Here is a 24,442-nt window from a genome sequence, read left to right as displayed (position 1 = left end):
TGGTCTGACAGGTAAAATATATGAGAATATTCAAAATGCCTCAGGAAAGAGTAAAACACATCAAAACGCCTACCCTAGGACTAAATTGATATTGCCAGTAACAACAAAAACATTTGTTTCCAAATTGTCAAATTAGCTTTTAAAGTTGTGGCTCTTTTAGGGATTTTTGAGCAGCCTTTGTTCTTACAATAGCTCATCTGACAACCTTGAAATTTGAAAGAAAAAGATATACGGAAGATAAATACATATTAAGAAGGTATTGCACATCACAACAACGTCAACATTGCAATATTGTGACGCTTAAATTGGATGTAAAGTGCAAATGGGACATCCTGAGTTTGTGAAAGGCTCTGTCGTCCTCTGTTGTCCTTATGAGGCTAGTGTACAGATGACTTCCTGTTAGTTTTGCAACTCTTCAGGATAACAGATTAATCCGAGGTTCTGACTGGTCAGGGCATTTCCCAGAGGAATGAACCAGTGAATGACTGTCATGTATTTTGTTGAGCTGGCGCAGCCATAGTGTGTATACACGTTTTCTTGTTTTTTTCTTTCTTTCTTTCTCCCTCTTTCTCTCTCCCCCCAACTCCCTCTCTACCTACCTACCAAGAGCAAGAGTCTGTGTATTGACGCATGTTGATTCCACAACATGGAGGTCTGACTAATCAGGGTTAACCTGTCTGATTTAAATTGTTTTAAAATTTAGCCCAATCAGCACTCTCCTTGGCAGCCAATGGAGTGATTTTGGATAAGGTGGCAAAAAATGACTCAGAGTTGGAGAGCTGTACAGCATGGAACAGGCCCTTTGGTCCAATTCATCCATGTCGACCTGATATCCGAAAAAAATCTCGTTCGCATTTGGTCCATATCTCTCTAAACCCTTTCTATTCATATACCCATCCAGATACCCTTTAAGTTTTATAATTGTATCAGCCTCCACTATCTTCCTCTGGCAGCTCATTCCATACACACACCACCTTCTGCCTGAAAAAGTTGTCCCTTAGGACCCTTTTAAATATTTCCTCTCTCACCTCAAACCTATGCCCTCTAGTTTTAGACTCCCCCACCCAGGGGTAAAGACATTATCAATTTACCCTATCTATGCCCCTCATGATTTTATAAACCTCCATAAAATCACCCCTCACCTTCCGATGCTCCAGGGGAAAACAATCCCAGCCTATTCAGCCTCTCTCTATAGCTCAAACCATCCAACCCTGGCAATTGCTGAACAGTGTTGATTAATAGACATTTAAAATGTCAACTTTGAATGCAGTCTGCAAAACTCCTAAATACTTACTGTGCTGTTTGTGGTTGTGTTAGTGTTCTCAATGTTTTTGCGTTTCCTTTTAAGGAGTTCCTTCACAGGATCTTTCACACGAACACCTAAATAAGGTCGCTGCTGTGATTGGTCAGAGGAGGCTGGAAAAGTAGAAGAAATAAACCTCGAGTGAAAAATTATAAAATATAATACTGATGACCCCATTCTATGTCTGAAGATTTGCAATACATCTTTGGATGACCAAAAATGACAAAGAATTAAACTTTAAGTAACTGGTACGAAAGTTGGAATATGTTGAGCACAAAAAAAGTGCAGCCAGCTGCTCAATGCACCTGTGCTCTCTCTCAATGTTCCCCGACTATGAAATAATTAATAAACCATTTATTATGCAGCATATTTTGACCTCAACGCTGCATCAAACTTCTGTTTGAGGATGGCTGCAGTCTTCCAGTAAAACTCAACACATGCTGGAAGAACAGTTCATCAATTTCCACTTAGGCATTTTACAGTCTTCAGGACTCAACCCTGAGTTCTGGGACTTTGTTTATCAGTTCAGGAGCAGAAACCTGACCTCTGGATAGTCTCCAAGTCTATGTGGCACTATGTTTAAATTTTAATGCCCTATTTGGGCTGGCAGGGCAGCAACTTCACTGTGTAGAACAATGAACAAATGAAGGGTAATGCACATAGCCCAGTGCTGGATCCTCCAAGTCCTGAAGTTTTCATTTTACAAATAAAAATTTGAACTTCTGAACTGAATGCAACTGCGGTGCTTACATGTGTATCAAACTGTTCGCATTTACCGATTGAAAATGATGTGCTTGCTCTGACTAATCCACTGACAAGTTCATCAAGGAAATTAAGCAAATCAAGGTTGTTAACTAGAGGTAAGAGGGTTATCCCAACTTCTTCATTATCCTGTCTCCAGCACACACCTTAAAAAATTGGAGCCTCAGGATTAAGAGGCATCTCCTGGGAGTGCAATCTTCAATCCGTGCACCCCACTCCCAACCCCTGATTGCTTCAAAAGTCTTGCTTCTGGTTTCTATGGGAATATACTAAGGACTGGTTTTGTACAACACTCGTGCATCTCTTTGAAGTTGAAAGCTTGCAGACAGTTACATTTGTTGTGGCAGGATTAATCTCCTGTGTCCTCTGGTGCCGACTGCTGAGGCTAATGGTTGCTTGGAGGCTGATGGATGTCCATACCACTAAGGGTTCAACATGAATGCAGGTCCACTCAGTGGCAGAAATTTTACAACCCAATAATTATCCAAAGGGCTATACAGGCTCTTACAAATGAGACACCGTTGGATCTTTCTCAAAGATCCTGACATTTACTTGAGCCATTTGACAGGAGTCACACTGGAATTATGTTAGGGAAAAACACAAAGTAGATATAAGCAACATGCCTTTTCTTATTTTTGTAAGTAGCCGCTCTATGTTTTGCTACTGAAGTTATATATTCTGCATGAATAGACTTTTGCACAATAACAACATTACATTGTGCACCATCTAGACCTCTTTAACTCTACTGTTGCTCACTAAAGTCCACCAAGTGCCACATTTCAGCAACACATGTTCCCCTTCACTGTGAATTCCAGCATATTGCTGCATTAACTGACAATTAGATTCAACAGAGAGAGAGTGTTAAGACAGGTCCAGACTATAACCGAGCAGCTTGGTTAGTTTTTCTCCTACTTTTAACCTAGAAAATGCTGAGTTTGTTGGTTGTAAGTTAGGTTTTGCCCATTTTTCAATTCTGCAGCTCAGGGATGAAACTTATCAGTGAGATCGAAAGGTTTGATTCCTAACTGCTTTTCTAAGACTGAATTAGATATCGAGGGGGCTGTTCACTCACTCTTGAGCATGGTTGATCCACATTGAACAGTGTTTTTTTTACATATTAAAATTTAATCTATGTGAATAAGGAACACACTCTAGGATTTGGTGACTATGAAAGGAAGCCTCATGGACTTCAGGATGTTGGGCTCTTTGGCAATGTGGTGGCATTCCTGCTTCTGAAACAGGGAGATCAAGTGTCACCTGTCCTAGATGTGTGCTTAGATGTTGATTATAATATCTTGGATTGGCACATAGAAGCGCCAATAACTCTTTTATTGCCAATGCTTCTGTTCTTGTAACATCACACAACTCTTCTGACTAAAGTAGGGGCCATTGAAACCATGTACACTGTGTGTTAGAGAGATAGTAGGAACTGCAGATGCTGGAGAATCTGAGATAACAAGGTGTAGAGCTGGATGAACACAGCAGGCCAAGCAGCATCAGAGGAGCAGGAAGGCTGACGTTTCGGGGTAGAAGGGTCTAGGCCTGAAATGTCAGCTTTCCTGCTCCTCTGATGCTGCTTGGCCTGCTGTGCTCATCCAGCTCTACACCTTGTTATCTCATACACTGAGTAATAATTCTTCAAGTAATTTTAATGTTAAAATGTAAATTTTAAAGACTTTTTGTAGTTGACTTTCTGTCTCATTTTGTTTCTCTCAATCTCAAAATCTTTTGTTCCTCTTTTTATTTCTCTTTCCTTAACAGATTTCACCCTAAACGACCCCAATTCCCTCTGCATTACTCTTTTGTTCCTTTCTACATTCTGAAACCTCAATGGTAAGGACATTAGCCATTGATTTAGTTGTTCACCAAGGTTCCAAATGGTCTATTGCATTCATGCTATCAACTTATACTTCCAGAAATGTACAGTGTAAAATTACTTACAACATAACGCTGAACAAAAATGGAGTGTGCTGAGAGATGACCCAATCCACCAAATTCTAGGCCATTATCTGGGAGTAGTTTTGGTCTGAATATCAATTGCAATTATGATCCATTAGGACTAATGTTTGAGGTTTGAAACTCAGGATCCTCTATGCCACAATTATCAGACTGTCATTGTTGTGATCAAGCATTAAGGATGCAAATATGATTAATTCAGAAAGTCGTCAATCTGAAAAAAAAATGATGCAAACCTTCTCATACTGAACGAGTGCATTTGGCACTGTTCCAGGGCTTGACACAAAACAATATTAACTGTAACTGTCACCATGATTTACTTTATTGGCTGTTAATCTGTGAACAATTTCCTTTGCTAGTGAATCTTTTAGATGTCAGAGAAGCAGCTTCAACTTTGAACAGCTGTATTATGCCAATAGCAAGCTTGATCAAACAGGGATAAATTTGCATTTTGAAACTATCCTGAAGCATGCCCCTGAGGATGTGTTAGGTTACGACAGGTGTTGCAAAGAAGCATGTGTATATAGTCCAGTCATTTATTTTCTTTAATTACAATAGCTTTACAGAATATTTACAAGACTGCAAAGTGGGCTACAGAAGCTTAAAGTTAGGATACAGTTGCATATACATGTTACCCCTACATACTTGTATGTGCACATTCAATGTATAAAAAGAAAATACACACACCTTTATGCTGCCTCTCGTGATCTCAAAATGTCCTTAAGTGCTTTCAAGACAATTATGGTTCTCGTGATTATAATATTAAAAAATGCCACAGAGCTACAGTGGTGCACTTCAATGATGTAAGCAGTCCTACATAAAGAAATTTCAAGGTGTTTTCAAATTTATAATCATTCATAGCAGCCACAATGGGATGGAATGGAAGGAACAATCTCTCTTTCCTGATTTGCTGAATGGATATGTATTGCTGTTTGTTGGGTAACTCCGTGAAAGAAGTTAGAAATGAGAAGATTAAGGTGAGGTTTTATTGAGAAGCTAAACATTTCATCATGGTATTGATCAAATAGGTTAAGGGAATTGTTTTTCGGAGGGAGAAGTGTTGGTAAGGAGTACAGAAATAAGACATATTAGCTAAAGAGTTACAGGTGAGATAGGTTGAATTGTTTTACACCTTGGAATGTATTGGCTGAAAGAGTGAGGGGAGGGAGAAAGCAGACTCAAAATGAACTTTCTAAAGGGTGTTGGAAAAATATGTGAAAGGGAAATATTTGCAAAGTGATAGAGTAACAGCTGGAATGTAGAACTAACTGGCACAGATAAGGAGGACAGAATGGCTGTAACTCTGATTCTAGGCTGCCACTTCCACTGGTCATGCTTGGGCTGCAGTTCTCTCACTGTGAAAGGTCAGTTCAGTGGGTTATTGTCAGTTGTCTGGAAGGATATCATTGGTGACATGCACTTATCAACCCACAGCATATTTAGAAGATTACAGGAATTTCATTCTCCTTCCTAAACATTCAGGAACCCACTAGTGCAGTTACTGTGATTGAGGGCCCGCACACAGGCACACACACACATGCGCGCGGGCACACACACACGCGCGCATGCACATCCATCTCAAGGGCCTACTTTTCAAAAACTTTCTTTCTGCCACCCGTCACACATCCATCCTCAGTGAGCATCAATAAATCCAGATTCTAGCTCATCATGTTGTTACCTCCTGAGAGACCTGCATTTTGACTACCTTGCTCTTCATCATGCTTTACTAGTTCTCTGTGCCCCTCCAAGTCAGTGTCAAGATCATCATTCTCACCAATCATACACAATAATCAGGTCTCCCTATTCAGTGAAAGTTCAACTTTAAGCTACAACATTTTTTTTTGTGTCCAAACCATTGATTTGTTCCTTGTTCCCATCCTTTGTGCTTCATCATTGGTGTCTGTTGACTGAGCGATCCCAGCCAAACTTCTGGAGCTCCCTTGACTTTCACTCCTCCTTCCCTGCATTGAAATGCCAATTTAAAGCTAACTTTTTCAAAATCCTTTTGGACTTTGCCACTCCATTCTACCCATTCTTCACTTTCCTGCTCAGTGTGCTTTTACATTTACCTGATCTTTCAGATTGTAACAGCAATGAAGACATCATTTTTGCCATCCTTGGAGGTGGTGTAATTGGATGAGTTGGCCTGGGAGAGACACTGCTCCTTTCCCTAATCCTTAAGTCAACAATTAACAGCCATTTGAGGACATCAACTCACCACTTTTCCAATTACCTGCCTTCCCGACTGACAAGAAAAGAGACAGTAGGAACTGCTGATGCTGGAGAATCTGAGATAACAAGGTGTAGAGCTGGATGAACACAGCAGGCCAAGCAGCTCAACAGATCTTGACTCGAAACATCAGCCTTCCTGCTCCGCTGATGCTGCTTGGCCTGCCGTGTTCATCCAGCTCTATACCTTGTTATGACAAGAAAAATGGTTACTTTGACTGGGTAACCAGGGTGACCTGCCTGCCTGTTTAGGATTTTCATCTGCCCCAAAGAAGGGGCTGCTTTTAGCACAGCAAACCCATTTTCACCTGCTTGTAGTCCCCATTATCAGCTTTTCTTTGTTTCTGTCATACAATTATCCATCCAACCTCTTTCCTACCTGGGCAGCCCCTGTCTTCAGCATATATTCCTTTTCCTCACTACTATCGGTGTCCATGTACACAGATCCTTGAAAGTTGCCACCCAGGTTGACAGGGCTGTTAAGAAGGCATACAGTGTTTTAGCTTTTATTAATAGAGGGATCGAGTTCCGGAATCAAGAGGTTATAGTGAAGCTCTACAAAACTCTGGTGTGGTCGCACTTGGAGTAGTGTGTACAGTTCTGGTCACCGCATTATATGAAGGATGTGGAAGCTTTGGAAAGGGTGCAGAGGAGATTTACTAGGATGTTGCCTGGTATGGAGAGAAGGTTTTACAAGGAAAGGCTGAGGGACTTGAGGCTGTTTTCATTAGAGAGAAGGTGGTTGAGAGGTGACTTAATTGAAACGTATAAAATAATCAGAGGGTTAGATAGGGTGGATAGGGAGAGCCTTTTTCCAAGGATGGTGACGGCGAGCACGAGGGGGCATAGCTTTAAATTGAGGGGTGAAAGATATAGGACAGATGTCAGAGGTAGTTTCTTTACTCAGAGTAGCAAGGGAATGGAAAAGGCGACAACAGCTATTCCACTGTCATCCTCAACAGTGGTGCTTCTCAAAGCCGCTACTCAGCCTCCCTCTATTATTCCTTCTACACTCACCACTGTGCGGCCAAATTCCACCCCAACTCCATTTACCATGATGATAAGTATATGGACGTACATGGAATAGTGTAGGTTAGATGGGCTTGAGATCGGTATGACAGGTCGGCACAACATCGAGGGCCGAAGGGCCTGTACTGTGCTGTAATGTTCTATGTTCTATGTTCTACGTTATCAGTTCTGAAGAAGGGTCCCTGGATCTGAAACATTAACTGTGTTTTTTCTCCACAGATGGTGTTAGACTTTTTTAAAATAATTCTCTCCTTCTCTTGGGACCTGGGCATCATTGGCTTGCCAGCACTTCTTGCCCATCCCTAGCTGCTCTGGTGAGCCAGCGGAGAAGATGATGGTGAGCCACCTTCTTGAACCGTTGCAGACCGTGTGCTGTAGGTAAATCCATAATGCTGATTGGGTGGAAATTCCAGGATTTTGACCCAGCGACCATGAACGAATATCAATATATTTCCAAGTCAGGATGGTGAGAGGCTTGGATGAGAACTTGCAGGTTATTGTTGTCCTCCCATGTATCTGCTGCCCATTTCCTTTAGGTGGAAGTGATCATGGGTTTCAAAGGTGCTGTCTAAAGTTCTTTGGTGAACTTCTGCAGTGTGTCTTGTTGACAGTACATACTGTTGCCTCTTAGCATTGGTGGTGGAAGGGTTGGATATTTGTGGATGTGGTGCCACAAAGCAGGTTGCTTTATCCTGAACGGTTCAAGCTTCTTGAGTGTTGTTGGAGCTGCACCCATCCAGACAAGTGGGGAGTATTCCATCACACTCTTGACTTGTGACTTCTAGATGGTGGATGGGCTTTGGGGAGTCGCAAGGTAAGTTACTTCATGTAGGATTTCTTGTCTCTGACCAGCTGTTGTAGCCACTTCATTTATATGGTGAGTCTAGCCGAGTTTCTGGTTAATGGTGACCTTCAGGTTGTTGAAACCAAGAGATTCATTGATGGTAAAGCCATTGAATATCAAGGAATGGTGGTCAGATTGCCTCTTATTAGAAATGGTTACAAATGACTGGCATTTGTGTGGCATGCATGGCACTTATCACATATCAGCCCTAGCCTGGATATCGTCTACATTTTATGGCATTTGAACATGGATGACTTCAGTGTCTATAGAGATGTGAATGGTGCTGAGCATTGTGCAGTCTTGATGAATATCCTCACTTCTAACTTTACGATGGAGAGAAGGTCATTGATAAAACAGCTGAAGATGGTTAGGCCTAGGACATTACTCTGAGGAACTCCTGCAGGGATGGAGTGGAGTTTGAGACGACTGATCTCAAACAGCCACAATCATTTTGCTATAATTCTAATTAGAGAAGACTTTACACCATGATTCCCATTGATTCCAATTTTGCTAGGGCTTCTTGATGCCACACTCAATTGAATGTAGTCTTGATGTCAAGGACTGTCACTCAGACTTCACCTCTGGAATTCAGCTCTTCCGTCTGTGTTTGAACCAAAGTTGTCCAGCAGAACACAGCAGATAATGCTGAGCTGCTGCTTGATAGCACTATTGTTGATACCTTCCATCACATTATTGATAATTGAGAGTAGACTGATGGGGCACTAATTGGCCAGGTTGGATTTGTCCTGCTTTTTGTATACAGGACATACTTGAGCAACTCTTCACATTGATGGGTAGTTGAACTAGAACAGCTTAGCTCGTGGTATTATTCAGTATTATTGCTGGAATATTGTCAGGACCCATAGCCTTTTGCACTATCCAGTGCCACCAAATGTTTCTTGATATCATGATGTGTGAATCAAATTGGTTGAAAACTGGCAGCTGTGATGCTGTAGGTCACTGAAGGAGCCCGAGATGGATTGTTCAGTTAGTACTTCTGGCTGAAGATTGCTTCAAGTGCTTTAGCCTTATTTTTGCACTGATACTTTGGGCTCTTTCGTCATTGAGGATAGGGATATTTGTGTGACCTCATCCTCCAGTGAGTTGTTTGATCGTCCACCACCATTCACGATAGATATGGCAGGACAGCAGAGCTTAGATCTGATCTTTTGGTTGTGGGGTTGGTTAACTTTCTCTATCACTTGCTGTTTATGGTGTTTCACATGGACATAGTCCTGTGTTATAGCTTCACCAGGTTGACAGCTCATTTTTAGGTATACCTGGTGCTTCTCCTGGCATGCCCTCGTGCACACTCCATTGAACCAGGGTTGATTCCTGGCTTGACGGTAATGGTTAGGTGGGGGATATGCTGGCCAAGAGGTTGCAGATTGTGCTGGACTAAAATTCTGCTGCTGCTGATGGCCCACAGCACCTCATGGAAGCACATTCTTGAGTTTATAAGATAACAAAGTGTGGGGCTGGATGGACACAGCAGGCCAAGCAGCATCTTAGGAGCATCTGCAGTTCCCATTATCTTTATTTTTGAGCTTATAGATCTGTTTGAACTCTGTCCCATTTAGCACAATGATTGTGCCACACAACATGATGGAAGTGATTCTCCATACCCACAATTACATGCACAGACACATCTGCAGCTGGCCCATTGGTGAAGATGATTTTTTTTCCCCTCGCACTTGTTGATTCCCTCACCATCTGCCGTAGACTCAGTTTGGCAGCTATGTCCTGCAAGACCAGACCAGCTCAATCTGCAGAACTGCTGCTGAGCCACTTGTGGTGATGGGCACTGAATTCCCCCATCCCGAGTAAATGTTGTACCCTTGCCATCTTCGGTGCTTCCTCCAAGGGGTGTTCAATACGGAAGTGTATCAATTCATCAGCTGAGGAAGCAAGGTATGTAGTAGCCAGCAGTAGATTTCCTTGCTCATGTTCAACCTGAAGCCATAAGACTTTGTGGGGTCCCAAAGAAATGGCAAGGACTCCCAGAACAGCTCCCTCCCTCCCGTATACCACTGTGGGGCCACCTCTGCTGGGTCTGACCTGTCGGTGGAACAAGACATATCCAGGGATGGTAATAATGGAGCCTGGGACATTGTCTGTAAGGTATGATTGTGTGGTTATGACTATATCAGTGTACAGCTTGACTCAGCTGTGAGACAGCACTCGCAATTTTGGCACTAGGCCCCAGGTATTAGAAAAGAGGACTGTGCAGGGTTGACAGGGCTCTTTTTGTGATTGTCATTTCTGATGCCCAGGTCAATCCCAGGTGGTCATTCCAGTTTCATTTCTTTGTTGAGACTTTGAAGTGACTGATACAACTGAGTGGCTTGCCCGAGTATTTCAGAGGGCACCAATGTACCCCATTGCTGTGGGTCTGGAGTCACATGTGGGCCAGAACAAGAAAGGGTGGCAAATCTTCTCCCCTGAAGGGCATTAGAGAATCAGACGGGCTTTTCCGACAATCAGCAATGATTTCATTCTGAAGTTTCTACAGTAATTTCTGTTCTTGCACCCTTCACTCTGCCTTATCAATAAAGTGCTGTGTGCGAAGGTATATTGTGGACTATCTTGACCCACTACCAAGTAGACAATTTATAGCCACTTGAGAACCTCAACTCACCACTTTCCTAATTACCTGCTTTCCCGATTGGCAAAAAAAAGTAACTAGTTTCCTGCTGAGAAACCAGGAACCTGTCTGCCAGGTTAGGAACTACATCTGTCCCAAACAGGGCATAATTAGAGGTATAGATGAAGGGTATTTGTCATTGCATTTAATGCCCATCTCTATCCTGTCACAAGAAGATATAAATTGCTTACCTTCTCAGCGTTAGATTCCCAGAAGAACAAAAGCTGTAGGATCTGGCTGTGTGGCAGTTTCTGATGACCTGGGACAAGAGGGTCACCTACGTTTGCCTGTCTGCTCTGAACAAGTTGATTACTGCAGTACTGTGTGAGCCATCTTGGCTGCGGGGGTGGCATGTTTATTTGCCAGCTAACATGCTAGCCCCACACATTGAAAATGGGAAAATTGTACCGAACGCGTCGCTTGGTGACCAAAAGCTCCATGTAATTAGAACAAACCAGCGCTTTCAGCATAAAGTGTGAAACAGATTCGAATACTAAAGACTAAAAGATGATATTTAATACACTCCATAACTGTTTTTTTTCTATTCCTACTAACCATACTATACATTTAACTTGCTGATATGAGTCATTCACCTTCACCTCCCAGTAACCAACTTTCTAACCTTCCCTAGCTGTGCAATGAGTAGAACTACCCCACAACACAGGTATCTGACTAAGTGAGAAACCACCAAACTCAGGCATGCTTCAAATGATTCATTGCTGTTGTTAACTGGTATATCGCCCAGGCAATCCCTACATACACCTTGATCTTTATCATGATCTTGAGAAGATCACAAATCTTGATCCTTTAAAGCAATGGCCCTTTGCAGACACTGACTTCAGGCAATTGCTAACTTACTTTCGAAAGTTATATTATAAACCATTACTTATGGACTAATGTAGCAGAAGCAACATTTGGTAACATCAGAAATGATTAAATCATTGATGGCTACCTTAGCCAGAACTTTTGAACTGTTCTAAATCTACATTTCATGTAGAGAGGGCAAACTTTGTAGAGTTAATAGGTTGGTTAGAAACAGCCTGAAGCCTCTTTTACAAATGTTAATAACTGATTATTACAGTTTTTATTAACACATTGGGATAACCTATGTCCCTTCTTCTGAGATGTGTGGTTGCTTTCACCTCCTACTCACACTGATCAGGTGAAGTCTTGCAGTTTTTAGCGAAGGACATTCATGTGTGCAGTGTAAATGCCTCAAGCAGCCTAATCTTAAAAGGTTATTGATGAAAAACCATCTATAGTTACGCAGTTCTGACAAAAGGTCACTGGCCTGAAGTGATGATTCTGATATCCAACTCAGGGCCTTGACGACAACAGAGGATAGGAAACCTGAAGATATTTCCAGAAGTGTATAAACTTATTAGCAGGTTCTGTTGGCTGTTGCGAACCTGTTTGACAGGCTTAGTTGCTTGGGACAACGGCTGGCAAGGGTTTGTGACGTCAGCTAATTTAAAGACCGCGGCAGTGGGTAAATCTGAGTTCATAAAAGGTGTTGGAGAGGGAGGAGGAGTGGAAAATTTCAGGGTGGAGGAGTAGGAAATTGTGGAATTTGAGGTGGCAGGAGATTGTGGGGTAGCTCAGGGTTGGGGGCAGTTGGAAATTAGATTAGAGGAGTAGGAAATCAGGGGGCAGATTGGTGGGGTGGGGGGGGGGAGGGAAGAGATAGAGATCAGAGAGTTAGAGATTGCCAGGATATAAAGTATTTTCCTGTGCTCATTTTAATCGCTTCTGCCTCAGGAAACAGGAAACAACTACACAAGAGATTGAATGACGAATGCACATATACGTATCTCTAAACACAAGGTAGACTGATCACATTAATTGTACACATATTGTGCCATGAGATGGATGGGCCTGGTCTTGCTCCATTTTTATCCACAAATCATGAGCTCCCAACCTTTACTATTCCACCAAGAAAATATGCAAAGTGAATATCTGAGATATAATCATGGAAAATTGAAGCTATTCTCACCTGCTTCTTAAAGGTCAATTAAAAAATATTGATGATGGATGTTAACTAGCAGACATTTTAATCATTAGTTGCTACCTAATGAAGGGTTGGTAGCATCAGAATAATGAGCATCCCTACTTGCACATAAAAGGTGCCAGTGATTCTTGAAATATTAGAGTTATAGAGTCAGAGTTTTACAGCAAGTAAACAGACCATGTCTCCACCATTCATCAAACATCCATCTATTTAAATCACATTTTCAGCACATGATTCATAGACTTGTAAGCTATATGTTTTCAAGTGGTCACCTAAATACTCCTTAAATGTATTGAGGATTCCTGCCTTGGCTACCCTTTAGGCAGTGAGTTACAGATATTCACAATCTTTTGGGTAATTGTTTTTTCTCAAATCCTCTCTAAACCTCGTGCCCCTTACCCTAAACTATTTTGCCTTGATTATTCATTCCTTTGCTAAGGGGTAATGGTTTTCCCTACCAACACTGTCTAAGTTCTTCAGAGCTTTGGACTTTGCAATCAGATTGCGTCTTCAGTCCTTCTTTGCTCTGAGGAAAATAAACATAGTCTATCTAGCTTTTCCCTCGAGGCTAGGCAGCACCCTGATAAATCCTCTCTGCACCCTCCCTAACGCAATTGCATTTGCACTGTGGTGTAGCTACTAGAACTGCACATATTACTCCAGATGAGGCCGAACAAAGGTTATATACAGCTCCATCATAACCTTCTTGCTGTTATAGTCAATGCCATGGTGATTAAAGGCTAGTATCTCATATGGCTTCTTAACAATCTTCTCTAGCTATCTGTGATTCCACCGCCTCCGCCCCCACGATGAGGCATTCCACTCCCGCACATCCCAGATGTCCAATGTTCTTCAAGGACCGCAACTTAACCCCCACAGTGGTCGAGAACGCCCTTGATCGCGTCTCCCGCATTTCCCGCAACACATCCCTCACACCCCACCCCCGCCACAACCGCCCGCAGAGGATCCCCCTCGTTCTCACATACCACCCCACCAACCTCTGGATACAACGTATCATCCTCCGGCACTTCCGCCATCTACAATCCGACCCCACCACCCAAGCTATTTTTCCATCCCCACCCTTGTCTGCCTTCCGGAGAGAACACTCTCTCCGCGACTCCCTTGTTCGCTCCACACTGCCCTCCAACCCCACCACACCCAGCACCTTCCCCTGCAACTGCAGGGAGTGCTACACTTGCCCCCACACCTCCTCCCTCAACCCCATCCCAGGCCCCAAGATGACCTTTCATATCAAGCAGATGTTCACCTGCACATCTGCCAATGTGGTATACTGTATCCATTGTACCCGGTGTGGCATCCTCTACATTGGGGAAATCAAGCGGAGGCTTGGGGACCACTTTGCAGAACACCTCCGCTCGGTTCGCAATAAACAACTGCACCTCTCAGTCGCGAACCATTTCAACTCCCCCTCCCATTCCTCAGACGACATGTCCATCATGGGCCTCCTGCAGTGCCACAATGATGCCACCCAAAGGTTGCAGGAACAGCAACTCATATTCTGCTTTGGAACCCTGCAGCCCAATGGTATCAATGTGGGCTTCACAAGCTTCAAAATCTCCCCTTCCCCCACTGCATCCCAAAACCAGCCCAGTTCTTCCACTCCCCCCACTGCATCACAAAACCAGCCCAGCTCGTCCCCTCCCCACTGCATCCCAAAGCCAGCCCAGCCTGTCTCTGCTTCCCTAACCTGTTCTTCCTCTCACCCATCCCTTCCTCCCACCTCAAGCCGCACCTCCATTTCCTACCTACCACCTCATCCCGCCTCCTTGACCTGTCCATCTTCCCTGGACTGACCTATCCCCTCCCTACCTATACTCTCCTCTCCACCTATCTTGTTTTCTCTCCATCTTCGGTCCGCCTGCCCCTCTCTCCCTATTTATTCCAAGATCCTGCTACCTTCAACGATCTAATAACATGCACACAAAATCCCTCAGATCCTCTGGTCATCCTCAGATCCTGCCATTCAACTTCCCTTGCCAGTCCTAGAAAATGCTTCACCTCTCACTTTTCAAGATTAAATTTCATTTGCCGCTATTCAGCCCAGCTGACCAGCTTGTCCAAATCCTTAAGTCTCAGGCATTCCTCCTCCCACTTATCCCACAATTTTTCATGTCAGCTATGAACTTACCAATCATACCTCCCACATTCATGTCTAACTATTGTCATTTTGGTGATGGCTATCCCATACTGAACAGTGGAAAATTTCACCAGTGACAGAATTTTTAAAAAGGAGCATTTTGTAAAGACAAGAATGTATCTTGCTCTTCACGTAATACTGCTCTTCTGGACACCATTCAATTAGTTTTCATTAGGTTGTACCTTGTATGTTTCACTTCTTGATATTCATAAAAAAGATTAAAGTAGAAAAGAACAAAAAATATACACCTGGGAATATGCAACTCATACTGGGTTACTTCCATTTACGTCATTAGCAAAACAAAAAATCCCCTCAGTTTTCAGCAGTTTTCCCTTTAACGATTTCAGGGAGATCAGAATGAAAGGTCAGGTAAACTTGAAGGGATGAAAGGACAGCTGATGGATGGACGTACTGATGTGGTAACAATGTCACTAGCCTATAAAGCCAAACCCTCGTGCTCTAGTGACCTGGGTTCAAATCACACCAACGCAGATGGTGAAATTTGGATCCAATAAATCGCAAATAAAATGCCATTGTTTTAACCACTGCTAAGTGTCTTAACATTTCAATAACATAATCTTTCATTGCTGTGTGGCTGATGTATGATTACAGACCCACTGTAATTGTAGACGCCCTCTGGTCAATAAATTCTGGTCTCACTAGTGACTCCCACATCCCATGAATGAATTAAAAGAAAAGTCACAGTTACGTGTTTCTTCCTATTCTCAGGGCACCAACAAACCACAAAATTCAGAACAGGAGTGAATTCTTTTGTTTTTACAAATTTTGTTTGTTCCAGTACTCTCCAAATTCAGGATGTTCACCCTGTGAAACACAGGTTGGAAATATTAACATGTTTCACAGCCTTCTTCCTATAAATCTTCATCAACAAGGTGAAATGTTTTTATTAAAAAAACATGACTTTTACACTTTTACATGACTCAAGTACTCATCTGGTTCCACTTTAAACAGAAACCTCATACAACAGCACAATGACGACAAAGACATTCCACATTGAGTCATGAGGTGTCAACTGCAGTCGAATCATGGATTGTAATCATGAAATTATTTTAGTCCTCTCAAACTCAAACTCAAATCCATGTTTACAGGAACTCAGATAGTGTCATAGAGATGTATAGCACTGAAATAGATCCTTTGGTCCAACTCATCCATGGCCACCAGATAGCTTAAATTAATCCAGTCCTATTTGCCAGCCTTTGCACATATCCCTCTAAACCCTTTCTATTCATATATCCACCCAGATGGCTTTTAAACATGGTAATTGTACCCGCTTCCATCACTTCTTCTGGCAATTCATTCCATACGCGCATCATCTGTGTATTAAATGTGCAACCTCAAATTTTGAGATTATACCCTCTGGTCCTAGACTCTCCCACAGGATGGAAACAACCTTTTCAAATTTATCCATTTAAGTCTCTGAAGAATTTTTGGCATAATAGGTGTATAGTTAAAATTTTGAGATTCTTTGTGGCTCCATGTTTGTAGACTGCTATAGATCAATTTAAATTAAATTGCCCTCATTGTTGGTTCATTTTTGCTACAATTGGCCCTTTGGTGAATCAAACATTTTTTCCCATCTGTGCCCTTCCAAGATTTGGGGCAGCACGGTGGCTCAGTGTTTAGCACTACAGCCTCACAGCACCAGAGACCCGGGTTCGATTCCAGCGTCGGGCGACTGTCTGTGTGGAGTTTGCATGTTCTCCCTGTGTCTGCGTGGGTTTCCTCCAGGTTCTCCGGTTTCGTCCCACAGTTCAAAGATGTGCAAGCTAGGTGGGTTGGCCATGCTAAATTCCCATAGTGTTTAGGGGGATGGGTCTGGGTGGGATGCTTCAAGGGGCAGTGTGGACTTGTTGGGCCAAAGGGCCTGCTTCCATACTGTAGGTAATCTAATCTAATAGAGAAGGCCAATGGAAAACAAGTTAAGCAAGGTTTGTTTTTAAAATCAGAAGTATCGGGCTTTGCAGCAAAAGAAAATCACTGATTTAAATTTACATCACATTCATGGCCTTATATATCCTTCTTTCATCATCTCAGGACACTCCAAGGCACTTTACAGCAGGTGAATTGCATTTGTGCAGCTACTGTGACAATTTAGTTAACATTGCTGCCAATTTCGAGCACATAACATCTCAAACAACAATGTAATAATGGCCAGATAGTCAGGTTTTTAGAGACAAATAGAGATCCTGTCATTCTTCAAACTATTGCTTTGGAATTATTTTGTCTACTTGAGACAACAGATGCTTTAATGTTTCAGCTGAAGGAGAGCACGTCTGATTGGGCATCAATGCTTTATTACCACACTGGAGGATCAACCTAGATTACCTCCTCAAGCCTGTGGAGTTTAGCTCACAATACAGGCACTGCAAATTAGCTATATTAACCCACTAAGTGGTATATCTTTTATGGGAATTAGTGGACAAATAGTTAATATTCTGGGAATTCCTTTATGGTAGCGGTAAACTGTTTTCTTTAAATGAGCTCAAACCTTCCCTCAAATTCAGAAATTTCCTGATAAATCAACTTCCAAATACAACTTCCATCCATTAAAACAACCATAGTGATCAAGCTGATGAAGTTAAGGAGCCTCATTTTAACTCTGTACTCTAGGGTGCATGAGATAACAAGGCATAGAGCTGGATAAACAGAGCAGAAGCAGTATCAGAGAAGCAGGAAAGCTGACATTTCGGTGAAGACAGGTCTAGGCCTGAAACGTCAGCTTTCCTGCTCCTCTGATGCTGCTTGGCCTGCTGTGTTCATCCAGCTCTACGCCTTGTTATCTCAGATTCTCCAGCATCTGCAGTTCCTTCTATCTCTAGGGTGCATGTTGTCTGGGTTAAAATCAGGCCATTGATTAAATCAGACTGCACCTAAGTGGCTCAGAAGTAAAGTTTTGAAGAAGTAACTGAAAACTGATGCAAGCGTACACTGGGAATTGAGTGTTAAGCCCTAGTGTGCTGTATAGTGGGATGCAAGATTGAGTTGCAATTCTTTTCAGTTTAATTGGGTTCTCACGGTAGAGAGATGTACAACACTTGTGTCTCCCTACAAGGTCTAATCCATGCTGAAGCACACCTTCACAACTAGAGCATGGAGAGCTAAGGCAACAATGTGTGCAATATTTGCCTACCCACTCTCTCCAGGTGAACAGTGTAGAGTTGGGGGAGGGAGGAAATAATCAAAAATATCTAAAAAAGGATATAAAAGTTAATAATGAGTGGGAACATATTCAAACCCACAACAGTGAATCATCAGCTTGTCATCACTTCCCTCCTTCACTGATATCCAAATCTGATCCACACAGAAGATAATTTTCTGTCAATTTCCCCCCACTGTGCCCCTGTACAGTCCTCTTCATAAAAGAAGATTGTGAAATAATTGTCTCAGGTTTTGATATTAGCAAAATTAGTTTTAGTTCCCCAATGTACTGCCTGGATACAGAGAAATATTTGTATCTGAAAACCAAGGCTTTTGTAAAGTGATGGCCATCATTCATGATATACATTGAAAAGAAGACCAAACAAAAGTACACATAAAGGTCTCACCTTTGTGTGCATTTCAAACATGGTTTTCCTGTATCAATAACACAGTAACTTCGTGAAAACTTCAAGATCGCAGTCAATTGAGCAATCTAGATTTAAACAGTCTCTCTGAAGTAAAATCCTTTCGACAAGCTAAAGACCTTGAACAGAAAATCAAGCAGATAGCTCAGATTGAAGACACTTCAACTTACAATCATCTTTAATTGAGGAGGTGTAGTCTGCATTTGGGTTGAAATGAATTAACCATCTTTAAATATCAATTGCATTCAAATAAGCACTTTGTATCAATCAGTACAAATATGATTATAAGAAAGTTTGAAGACAAAAAGCACTTCAGTAATTTAGTGAGAAAGTAGAAATAGGAACACCAGTAGGCCCTTGAACCCGCTTCACCATTGTAGATCATGGCTGATCTCTTATCTCAATACCATATTCTTACACTGTTCTCAAATCTCTTGTGTCATAAGAAAATAGGAATCTGTCAATTCTTATCTCGAACATGCTCAATAACACAGCCACAGGCTTCTCAGGGAAAGAATGTGGAAAATTAATGGACCTCTAAATGAAGAAGTTCCTTCCCATCTCAGCCCTGGGTGGTTTATCTTATTTCTGAGACTGTTCCTCCTGGTTCTAGACTTCACTGTCAGGGGAAGCATCCTTTCTGCATATATTCTGTTTATTCCTTTAAGGATTTTATAAGTTTCTATGAGATTGCTTCTTATTTTTCCAAATTTCCAGTCTATTCAATCTCCTCTCATAGGACAGTCCCACTATTGCCAGGAATCAGTCTGGTGAACCTCTGTTACACTCTGTCTATGCTGCAAGTTTCACCTTGCTTGGGCAAGGGCACCAGAATAGCACACAATGCTCCAGGTGAGCTTTCACCAGTGTCTTATACTATTGAAGCAAAACTTCTTTGCTCCTGTAATCAAATCCTCTTGCAATAAAAGGTGACATACAGGATAACATCATTTTCAGTGACTAAGGCACAAGAACACCTAGGTCCCTTTGGACATCAACAGCTTCCAATCTCCAAACGCATAAGCGATAAGCTGCATCTTCATTTCTTTCAAAGTCAACAATCTCATAATCATCCATATTATATTTAACTGCCAAGGTCTTTTTCACTCACGCAATTTGTTTAAATCCCCTGAAGCCTCTTGCAATCATCCTCACAACTCACAAGCTTTTGTTCATTGCAAACTTGGAAATATTACAATTGGCTCCCACATCAGTATGATTGATGTATCCCGTGAATAGCTCAGGCCCAAGTAATGATCCTTGTGGTATCCTATTGGTCACAGTCTGCCAAACTGGGAATTATTCATTTATTTCTACTCTCTGCTTTCTACCTGTTAACCAATCTTAATTCCATGATAGTCTCCCAATTCCATGTGCTTTAATCTTGCTTACTACTCCCTCTGTGGGACTTTATCAAAAGTGATCTGAAAATCCAAAACATTACATGCACTATTCCCCCATGCCATTGACTTAACTAATAAAGTCCTTATCAAACGTTATTTCACTTCAAGAATTCATGTTGATTCCATCCATTCCGATAATTATTTTCTTAATTTCCAGTAACCACAGCCTTTATAGTAGATTCGAGTATTTTGCCTTTCATTGGCGTCAGGCTGATCAGTTTGTAGTTCCCTGTTTTCTCTCTCCCTTGTTTCTTAAACAGTAAGTTATATTTTTAACCTTTCAGTTTGCAGGCAGTATTACAGAATTAATCGAAATTTGATAGATGATCATCAATGCATCCACTGTCTCTATCCCTTTGAAGATGCTAAAGTGAAGGTCAATCTGTTACTGTGATTTGTCAGTTGTCGTGCTATTAATTTCTCCGATACTAGTTGCATGCTGATACTAATTTGTTCCAGTTCTCCACCCTCATTAGACCCTTAAACAGACTTCCTATGCTTTCCTCTGTGAAATGGGCAGAAAGTAGTTATTTAGCTTCTCCAGCCTGTCATACTAGGCAATGGCATAGTGGTATTAACGCTGGACTGTTAATCCAGAAAATGTCCTGGGGACCTGGGTTTACTTCCCTTAAGGGAAGGAAACTGCCACCCTTACCTGGTCTGGCCTGCATGTGATTCCTAACCACAGCAATGTGGTTGACTTTAAACTGCCCTCTGGGCAAATAGGGATGGACAATAAATGCTGCCCAGCCAGCAATGCCCTCATCCCGTGAATGAATAAAGAAAATAAAATATAAGTTCTCCTCTCTCTGCTTGTAATGGATTTGCTTTTGCTAGTCTTTTCCGTTTTCATGCTTCTTTGTATTTTATTTTGTATTTTGTCCTTGCTTTCTTTCTCAACTTCTTAGATTGCCTACCTGAATTCTAAAACATTTCTGATCCACATCCTTGTAAATTTTTTTTTTAGAAACTGTATAAACCGATGACTTTGATCTAACGTGTCAGATTCCCTACAGTGTGGGAACAGGCCCTTTGGCCCAACAAGTCCACACCACCTCATGCAGCATTCCACCCAGACCCATCCCCCTATAACCCACACATCCCTGAACTCTACGGGCAATTTAGCATGGCCAATCCACCTAGCCTGCACATCTTTGGACTGTGGGAAGAAACCCATGCAGATACGGGGAGAATGTGCAAACTCTGCACAGACAGTCGCCCAAGGCTGGAATCGAACCTGGGTCTCTGGCGCTGTGAGGCCGCAGTGCTAACCACTGAGCCACTGTGCCACCCAAATGATACTAGTAACATACTAATGATACTAGTAACTTGCTTTGAGAGGCATGGCTCTTTTGCTTTTCCTGTTGGAAATTTTACCTGAAAGGAATGTTGATTTTTGAAAATCAAGCATTAATTCCTTAAATACTAGCCATTGCCTTTCTACAATCAAGCCTTTTAATTTTTCTTTCAATCGACTGCAGCCAACTTCTCCTTGACGCCTCCATGCTTACTCTTGTTTAGATTTAAGCACCTCATTTCAGATTGAACTACATCTTTTTTACCTTAGTGGAAAATTCCATCATACCATGGTCAATATTCCCTAACGGTTACCTTACGACAAATTTATTAATTAGCCCTTTCTCTTTGCATCATGCTAAATATATACTAGCCTGTCTCCTTATTGGCACAACATATTGCTCCAGAAAACTATCTCACTCACATTCCAGGAATTCTTCCTCCATAGCATTAGTGTGCATTAGATTCATCCAGTCTACATGTAGTTTGAAGTCACCCATGATTCCTGATTTCCATTGGTACATACTCCTCTAATTTACACATTTACACTACATTACCAGCACTCTTTGTGGCCTATAAATTACGCTTAATAGTATTATTTGTTCCATGTCGTTTCTTAGCTCCACTCAAATAGATTCTATGACCTGTTTTTCCGATGGAAGATTCTCTCTCATCAATATGTTGATGCTATCCCGTATTACCAGCACTATCTACTAGCTTTAGGGATAGTAGGAACTGCCGATGCTGGAGAATCTGAGATAACAAGGTGTAGAGCTGGATGAACACAGCAGGCCAAGCAGCACCAGAGGAGCAGGAAGGCTGCCATTTCAGGCCAAGAACCTTCTTCAGAAATGAGGGAGGGGAAAGGAGTTCTGAAATAAATAGGGAGAGACGGCGAGATGCATAAAAGATGGATAGAGGAGAAGATACGTTGAGAGGAGATAGACAGGTCAAAGAGGCAGGGATTGAGCCAGTAAAGGTGAGTATAGGTGGGGAGGTAGGGAGGAGATAGGTCAGTCCAGGGAGGACAGACAGGTCAAGGGGGTGGGATGAGGTTAGTAGGTAGGAGTTGAAATGGTTTGCGACTGGGAGGTGCAGTTGTTTGTTGCAAACTGAGCATAGGTGTTCTGCAAAGCGGTCTTGGCTTCCCCAATGTATAGGAGGCCACAGCAGGAACAGCGGATGCAGTATACCACATTAGCAGATGCGCAGGTGAACATCTGCTTGATGTGGAAAGTCTTCGTGGGGCCTGGGATGGGAGTGAGGGAGGAGGTGTGGAGGCTGGTATAGCACTTCCTGCGGTTGCAGGGAAAATTGCTGGGTGTGGTGTGGCTGGAGGGCAGTGTGGAGCGGACAACGGAGTCACAGAGAGAGTGGTCCCTCTGGAAAGCGGACAAGGGTGGGGAGGGAAAAACGTCTTTGGGTGGTGGGGTCGGATTGCAGATGGTGGACTTGTCGGAGGATGATGTGTTGGATCCGAAGTTTGGTGGGGTGGAATGTGAGGATGAGGGGGGTTCTGTTTTGGTTGTTATTGTGGGGAGGGGGTGTAAGGGATGAGTTGTGGGAAATGCGGGAGACACGGTCAAGGTGTTCTTGACCACAGAGTGGGGCAAGTTGCGGTCCTTGAAAAACGAGGGCATCTGAGACGTATGGGAATGGAATGCTTTATCCTGGGAGCAGATGCAGCAAAGGCGAAGGAATTGGGAATAGGGGATGGCATTTTTGCAGGAAAGTGGGTGGGTGGAGGTATATTTTAGGTGGCAGTGGGAGTTGGTGGGCTTGAAATGGATATCGGTTTCTAAGTGGTTGCCAGAGATGAAGACACAGATGTCCAGGAAGGAGAGAGAGGTATTAGAGATGGTCCAGGTGAACTTAAGGTTGGGGTGGAAGGTGTTGGTGAAGTGGATAAACTGTTCGCGCTTCTCGTGGGAGCACAAGGCAGCGCCGATGCAGTCATCAATGTAACGGAGGAAGAGGTGGGGCTTAGGGACAATGTAGGTACGGAAGAGGGACTGTTCTACGTAACCTACAAAGAGGCAGGCGTAGCTTGGGCCCTTGCAGGTACCCATGGCCACCCCCTTTGTCAGTAGGAAGTGGGAGGAATTGAAAGAGAAGTTCGGCTAAGGACAAGTTCGGCTAAGCGGATGAGCGTGTCAGTGGAGGGGGACTGGTCGGGCTTGCTGGACAGGAAGAAACTGAGGGCTTTTAGGCCATCTGTATGGGGAATGCAGGTGCATACAGACTGGATGTCCATGGTAAAAATGTGATGTTGGGGACCGGGGAATTGGAAGTTCTGGAGGAGGTGGAGGGCGTGAGTGGTGTCGTGGATGTGGATAGGGAGATCCTGGATCAAGGGGGAGAAAATGGTGTCGAGATAGGTGGAGCTAAGTTCAGTGGGGCAGGAGCAGGTAGATTTGATACAGGTTAATGGTCTGCCAGAAGTCAGAAACATCGGGATAGCTGCAGTTTATAAACCAGATGATTACTCTGTGTAAAACGCTGCAATTAACTGTCTGAGTTCTTAAAGCACTGAAGCTACAAAGCCCTACAGCCTGAACCTGTTCTGGTGTCTCTGCTCATGGCAAAATCTAGGGGAGTTTGATTTCAAGGAAAGATGGTAGCAATGTTTGTTCATCTGGGCCTGTGAACGTGCTACTGTTAACAATTAAATTGCCAAGTGACCAGTTCTGACATATTAGAGCAAATTATGGAAAAGCCTGCTTAAGGTATTGGTTGGCTATTTGATATCATAGAATGACTTCAGTCAGGATAGACCTGAATACAGAATTACAAAATGGTTAAAGCACAGAAGGAGGCTGTTTGGCCCATTATGTCTGTGCCAGGTCTCTGAATGAGCAATTCACCCAGTACACTTCCCCGCTATTACCCCATTCTACTACACATTCATCCATTTTAACTAATATCCAATTCTTTCTTGAATGCTTCAATAGCACCTGCCCTCAGATAGCATGTTCCAGACCCTAACAACCCACTGTAGGCAAATGTCTTTTCTCACGTCACCCTTGGTTCTCTTGTCAATTAATTTAAATCTGTGTCCTCTTGATCTCCACCCTGCCACCAACTAGAAGAGGATTTCCTATCTTTGCCCAGATCCCACAAGGTCTTGAATGCCTCCACTCTCCTCTCTTTTCTTCAAAGAAGGCAATCTCAACTTTTCCAAAACTTCTCTGGTTCCAGGGATGAGGAATTTCAGTTACGTCCTCAT

The 24,442-nt window shown here is 42.7% G+C and overlaps 1 protein-coding gene across 1 annotated transcript in view; it reads right to left on the bottom strand.

Moving 5' to 3' along the window:
- LOC125467002 (NF-kappa-B inhibitor delta-like) overlaps positions 1-24,442 on the bottom strand; it is a 136,891-nt gene that overhangs the window by 74,820 nt on the left and 37,629 nt on the right. The window contains exon 2 of the mRNA XM_048562291.2: positions 1,295-1,416. Coding sequence (XP_048418248.1) covers positions 1,295-1,416 — 122 coding nt within the window. The remainder of the gene's footprint in view (positions 1-1,294; positions 1,417-24,442) is intronic.

The sequence above is a fragment of the Stegostoma tigrinum genome, chromosome 32, assembly GCF_030684315.1.
Source record: "Stegostoma tigrinum isolate sSteTig4 chromosome 32, sSteTig4.hap1, whole genome shotgun sequence".
NCBI classification, from domain to species: domain Eukaryota; kingdom Metazoa; phylum Chordata; class Chondrichthyes; order Orectolobiformes; family Stegostomatidae; genus Stegostoma; species Stegostoma tigrinum.
The sequence above is the reverse complement of the archived record's forward strand: the minus strand, read 5'-3'. Positions and strand labels throughout refer to the sequence as shown.